Source organism: Echinops telfairi, unplaced genomic scaffold (genome assembly GCF_000313985.2).
Source record: "Echinops telfairi isolate 266 unplaced genomic scaffold, ASM31398v2 ScPeMD7_7469;HRSCAF=8507_1, whole genome shotgun sequence".
Classification (NCBI taxonomy): Eukaryota; Metazoa; Chordata; class Mammalia; order Afrosoricida; family Tenrecidae; genus Echinops; species Echinops telfairi.
This window is the reverse complement of record NW_022111373.1, coordinates 111,674,816-111,681,117: the sequence shown is the minus strand read 5'-3', so window position 1 is coordinate 111,681,117 and position 6,302 is coordinate 111,674,816. Positions and strand designations below refer to the sequence as shown.

The window sequence follows — 6,302 nt, the reverse complement described above, 5'->3', positions numbered from 1 at the left end:
GATTCAGTGCCATCCTTTGAAATAAATTCTTCTCGGGGGAGGGGCACTGCCTGCCATTCTTAGCAGAGTTTTGAAGATTTGTTGGGCCTTACTTTCTCTCTCTTAGGAGTTTTACCTCTTCCTGACTTCTACTCATTGAAGAAGTGATTTGGTTAGTGTGATTACATATGCCATCGTATTCTCTGCGTGAAGCCTTTGTCTTACCTTTTGTGAAGAATATGATAAGAATCGTCGGTATGCTTCAGTTTTGGCATAATTAAGCTTAAAGCGAATGCTCTCACGGTTATGACTTGGGGTATTGTCTTCCTTCGCCTGCTTGTCTCCATCAGCCTGTTCATTTCCATTAACCTGTTTGTCTCCAGCAGCCTGTTCATTTCCATTAGCCTGTTCTTTAGGTTGACTTGTCTGCCTTTCAGTAATTTCAGTGGGCATGAATTTTAGAGAGAAATCTGCATTGAAAGAGGTGGCCTTATCTTGCATGATAGTTGTGAAAGCTTGATATTGTTCTTCAAAATGTTCGGTTCTGAAATTCTTATCAGCTCTGACCTAAACAGAAGAGCAGAGAGTTGTTATAAACCACACATGCACATTAAAAAATAACAGAACCGAAACAAACAAAAACTTCAAGAACCCTTTGAAGTGTAGCCAAGCAAAAGGAGTGACCAGTGAAGACTTTGGAGTCGTTCTGCTGGGGATGAAGTCCCGGCCCCGCCATACCCAGTTCTGAGGCGTGACCTAATCTCTTGTCCTGAAATTCCTCATCCATCTGACATCAGCAATGATATCCCTTGTTCTACGTCCTCTTCTGAATCTCTCCGGAGCCTCTGGAAGCTCCCTATCAATGTATACTGCTGAAACCATCGTTGAATGATCTTCCGCAAAATTTTACTTGCATGAGATAGTAATGATATTGTTCTATAATTTGTACATTCCGTTAGGCCACTTTTCTCTGGGATGGGTACAAATATGGATTTCTTTTAGTCAGTTGGCCAAGGAGCTGTCTTCCAAATGTGCTCACACAGAGAAATGAGAGCTTCCAGTGCCTCACAGCTTGTTGAAACATTTCAACAGGGATTCCGTCAATTCTGGGAGCCTTGTTTTTGGCTAATGCTTTCCGTGCAGCTTGAACTTCTTTTAGCACCATTGATTCTTGCTCATATGCTACCTCCTGAAATGGTGGTATATTGACTGGTTTTTTTTGGTACAAACAATGAACTGGATATAGAGAGTTATGAGGAAACAAGAATTCACTGTCAATTCACATCTCCTATAAATCACCCAGGATTTTGGCATGGAAAGAATAATTATAACCTGGGTGCATTTTTCTAACTTTGGTTGGTATCCTAAAACAGGGACCAAGGATTAAGGAAACGAACCGTGAGTCAGAGTCAGAATGTACTTGAAGGCAACTGATGCAAGCCCTGGAAACTGATTTAGGACTATGAATCACTGCTTTGAGCAACGAAGTATGGGGTGTGTGTCGTGTGTGCTAAAAATAGGAAGAAAAGGATCAACTTTGCAGACACACTCATATTGCAGAACTTCTGGCCCCTATATTCGTAGACTTTGGTTGTTCTTGGTCACTACTTTTGACTGATAAAGCAGCCAGTAAAAGCTGATCAACTACACAGCCACTAATGACATGTCTAAACTTAGTGACGTCTCTTCTTGCTAAGTATACTCTAAAAAAGAATAACAGTTAATTTTTACTGAGTGTTTACAATGTGCCAGAAAACTTTCTAAATGCCTTGCATGTTTTAACTCCTATAAACGTACCAGAACTAGGATTGTGTCTGACGCAGCTTAGCTCTAGAGCAAGAGCCTCCTTGGAGAGGCGGGGCAGAATATGAGATGAGTGTTATCGGTGTGAGATGTCATCGGAAAAGCATACTCTCATGTAATGGCAGGCCAGTAGAATTCTCTCAAAAACTAAAAGACTAATTATTGTCAATAAGGAACTAAAACAAAATTTAAATAATTTATCCAACAGCAATGTGTCGAGTGCCTAATGTACATATATCTTGAGTTGGGTGTTGGTAATGGAGAAATGGAAACAACCCGAAATATCCTCTGAGATGTGCGAGAAGTAGGTTCCCTTCTGCACTTCCAGGTATAAGAAATTGGATGATGTGATCACTTGCCAGAAGACTCAAAAGATGACAAACTCCGGGCCACTGAGCCGATTCCAACTCATAGCAACCCTATAGGCCAGAGTAGAACTGCCCCTGTGGGTTTCCCAGATTGTCACATTTTATAGGAGTAGACAGCCACCATAGTCATGGTCCAAGGGGAAAATTAAAAAAACGAAACAAAACACCTCACTGCCATGGAGTGAATGCTGACTCATAGTGACCCCTGTCGGTTTCCAAGACTGTAACTGTTCATGAGAGTAGAAAGCCCAGTCTTTCTCCTTCAAAGCTGCCAGTGGTTTTGAACTGCTGATCATGTGGCTCACAGCCCATGATACCACTGCATTAGGTTATTTCAACTTGTATAAGGACTAACTTTTCATATTGCTATAGACAAAAATAATACAAACTAAACATATATGCGTACATATACATACACTGGTGGGACTTACAGCAATAATACTTCTGTAATAACTGAATAAAATACATATTAAGCATCTTTTTCAACAATGGGGCCATTTCAAGAAATAAATCATTGTAGCTCCTGATTGTGATTAAGCCAACTATTAATCTTTATTATTCCTTGCTTTGATTAGAGGAGACTTCTCTAAAGGTAATAATAGCCCTTTAAATGGAGGATCCAATCTGTGGACAGTTCTAGAAATTCAGGTGACTTCAAGGAATGATGTAAGTTTGGAATGGTCATGCTTCCTGGAAAATTCACTTTTCAGAAATAGTTCAAAAGAAGCAGCGGCAAAAAAAAAAAAAAGAAGCAGCGGCACTTGGGGTGAGTGAAAATAACCACTTACACAAGTCAAGCAGGCTCTATGAAGGTGGTGCTGAAGGAAAACAAATGGGAATTCGGGATTTCATTGGCAGGCTAGGAAGAAAGCCCACTCAAATAGCACAAAAACAGTGCAATCGCCTCTCGAATCAGCACCATTCTTATTTTTACTTATCTGACTTTTAAATAATTTATTTTACAGAGGCTACATATTTGCCAAAATGACACCACTGGGTAAATGCTACTGAATATTGTGCACCCCTGCATATTTTGTGACGAGAAAAATGCTACCCCTCTTCTTTTTAAACGTCATTCTTATCTTCTCATGAAATCTTTAGTGTACTGATTTTTCCCCAGTATAAATCATTAGATTTGTTGAAGCAGCTCTTCAGCTAAAAACAGTTGCATCGTCTTCTGAGAAGACTTACTTCATAGGCCAAAGTTGCCACATTCCAAGGTCTGCGATAGTACGTCAAGGTATTTCCATCCCTGACCCGGGTACAGAGGCCATTGTAGAACTCATTGTCGAAAGGACTGTTCAGGGGCTCCATTCCCAAAATGTTGATCCTGAAAATAAGCAGAGTAGTCTCAGGTGTGGAAACCCCACCCTTTAGGCATGGAAGGCAGCCCTCTGTCACTGGGCAAAGGGAGACTGCTTTAGCTCCTCCCCCCATCACCCAGAATGGACACTGTGTCAAGAACAGAGAGCCTGCTCACCAGCGCGCAATCTCTGGCAGAAAGCATACCGTAGCAAGGCCTTTTAAACCTTCTTAAGCAAGGAGGGTACTGTGTAGAGCAAAATGAAAGAAATACAGTGAATAGGGCACAAGGGACCTTCTGGCACCAGGAGTCTTAACTCCACTGCTGTAAGTCTTACCTAATCTCCCTTAGAGCTGATGCTGTAATACCCATCATTTAAATTATTTGAGAACAGAACATCTCAGGGGGCAGTATAACATATGCATACAATTTTTCATTTATGAATCAAAGTGGGGCTCCTCTCTCCCCACAGTCCCTGGAAATATAAGCCTTTCCCTCCAGCCGTCTCATTGCTTGTCAAGCACCTCGGTCCCTCCAGGCTCAGATTCCTCTGGTCTTTTCCAAGAGGAGCCACCAAGCTTCAGCAAAACCCCTTTAAAACTTTTATTGTTTTTCTGCTCAGCAAACTGCTTTCACTTGGCAAGCTTTATTCAGAAGTAAAAATCTTGTTCAGCTTTACAAACGTAGAGTATTGATTTGTAGTTCTAAAAATAAGATGTGGCCCACCATCCTAGGACCGCACAAACAAGCCGTAAAGAGAAATGCCGTTTGGATACAGGCCATGCTGGACGAACCTGGAAAACACGCTAGTGCAAGTCAGGTGCAAGTCAGGTGAATATTGCAGAACTCTGTACCCTCTTTCTTACATAGCGAGCTCTCTCCCTTTGTGTATCTGCATTGACAGAGACTCGCCACTATCAGCGACAGTGACATTCACCTTTGTTTGTAACAATGACTCTTAGGTGCCTACTATGTATAAATGTCCGGTATATGGTTTATAATAAGAAGTGGCATGCGCTAAGATGGAAAGTGTACAATCTTTGCTCTCAAGAAAATCACATAGCTTTTATGCCTTTAATAGTGTCCTCTAAACTGATGAACTGCTCTGGCCATTGGTACCCGTGAATGTGCCCTTGTTTGGGAAATAAGGTCTTTGAAATGTTGTCAGTTAAGTTAGTAGCATGAGTCCTATCCCAGTCGGCATGGTGCCCTTAGTGCAGGCAGGGAAGAAAGGCAATGATGTGACAGTGCAGTGCTGCCGCAGCGGCAACGCCAATGAACATCTGGGGCTCACAGCAGCTGGAAGAGACACAATCTTCCCTTACAGCCCTCAGAAAGAATGTGGCCCTGCCAATATGCTTGTATTCAGATGTGTAGCATCCAAGATTGCAAGACAGTACATTTCTATCATCATAAGCCATCTTATTTGTGATATCTTTTCCTACAGCAGTCGTAAATGTTTAAGTTTAATATGCAGGAAATAATAGGCGGGGGTGGGGGTGGGGTGGGAGGTGGAATTCAGGGAAGAATCCAAACAAACAAACAAACACCCCAAACTGGTCACCATGCTGACTCATGGTGACCTCCCTGTGGGTCTCCGAGGCTGCAACTGTTGACAGAGCAGAAAGTCTAGGGAGCTGCGGTTGGTTTCGAGCTGTGGATGCCGAAGCACCACACCAGGAGGACTCACAGGGAAGGATCAATTATTGCTATAGATTTGTTTGGTACAGAATCATAAAGGGAGTGTAGAAGAGCAGGGTTTGATTTGGGTTTTGAAGGACAGGTAAGGTTGGGAAGAGACGGAAGGAAAAGGGGCAGTGAAGATAGATGGTGCTTTCTGAGCAGCAGAAATCCTGTGGCAAAGGACGAAGGTGGCAACGGCTCGGGGTCTTTTGGGGGTAGTTAGTGCTAGGTGCCATCAAGTCTGACACACAGCCATCTGATGTACAACAGAAGAAAACTCTGCTCCGTCCCGGGCCATCTCACAATTGTTCTTACGTCTGAGCTCGTTGTTGCACCCTCTGTCCATTCATCTTGTGGGGGGACTTCCTCTTATGCTGCTTGTACTCTTAGGGAAAGAACTTTGATAGACTAAGTTTTCCTGCACAATTTGCGCTTGACTTCTAAACTTTTAAAAATAGTAAATTTAAATGACCTTAATGGATACACTTTTCCAGCATCTTGTATTTGCACTTTAAAATACAATTATTTTATCACATTGGGAAATGAAATCCAATAGACCATAAATGCTGGTGATTTCAAACTGCTGACCTTGAAGTTCCCAGCCCCATGTATAAACCCACTGGGCTACCAGGGTTAGTAATATATAATTGATCCAAATAATGTAACTCTATTGGATATTTAAAAATACTTATTTTACATAAAATTTATTGTAGGTGTACTTTTTGATACCATGGATGAGACTTCTTTCTGAACTTAATTCATTAACTCCAGCATCCATAAATGCCACAAAGAGGTAGACCTCTCAACATCAATTTTATCTTATTATCTTTTTAAATAGATGTAAATGCTAAAAAGCTGTGTTCACATCAATAACGTCACTCAATACTTTGGCCTTTTCTTTATTTATGTTGAATATTACAGCCTTTCACCAAAAATTGTTTAATAGGCTGCTATCTGACAAATTTATTAGGACATTTTACAATGCTGTTGAGAAATGAAATTGGAGAGCACCCGTATTGGTTTCCCATGTTGTGTTAGTCTGGGTACATTAGAGATACAAATCCACAGAAACTCATATGTATTAGAGAGAGTTTTATATAAAGGGTAAGTGCACATCAAGAAAACATCCCAACCCAGTGCTGCCCAGGCCCACAAGTTCAACATTA

The 6,302-nt window shown here is 41.4% G+C and overlaps 1 protein-coding gene across 1 annotated transcript in view; it reads right to left on the bottom strand.

Annotated features, from left to right (window-relative positions):
- C9 (complement C9) overlaps positions 1-6,302 on the bottom strand; it is a 59,033-nt gene that overhangs the window by 27,049 nt on the left and 25,682 nt on the right. Inside the window, exons 5-6 of the mRNA XM_045285251.1 lie at positions 3,342-3,480; positions 205-546 (exon numbers count right to left, since the gene is read on the bottom strand). Of these exons, the coding sequence (XP_045141186.1) occupies positions 205-546; positions 3,342-3,480 (481 nt within the window). The remainder of the gene's footprint in view (positions 1-204; positions 547-3,341; positions 3,481-6,302) is intronic.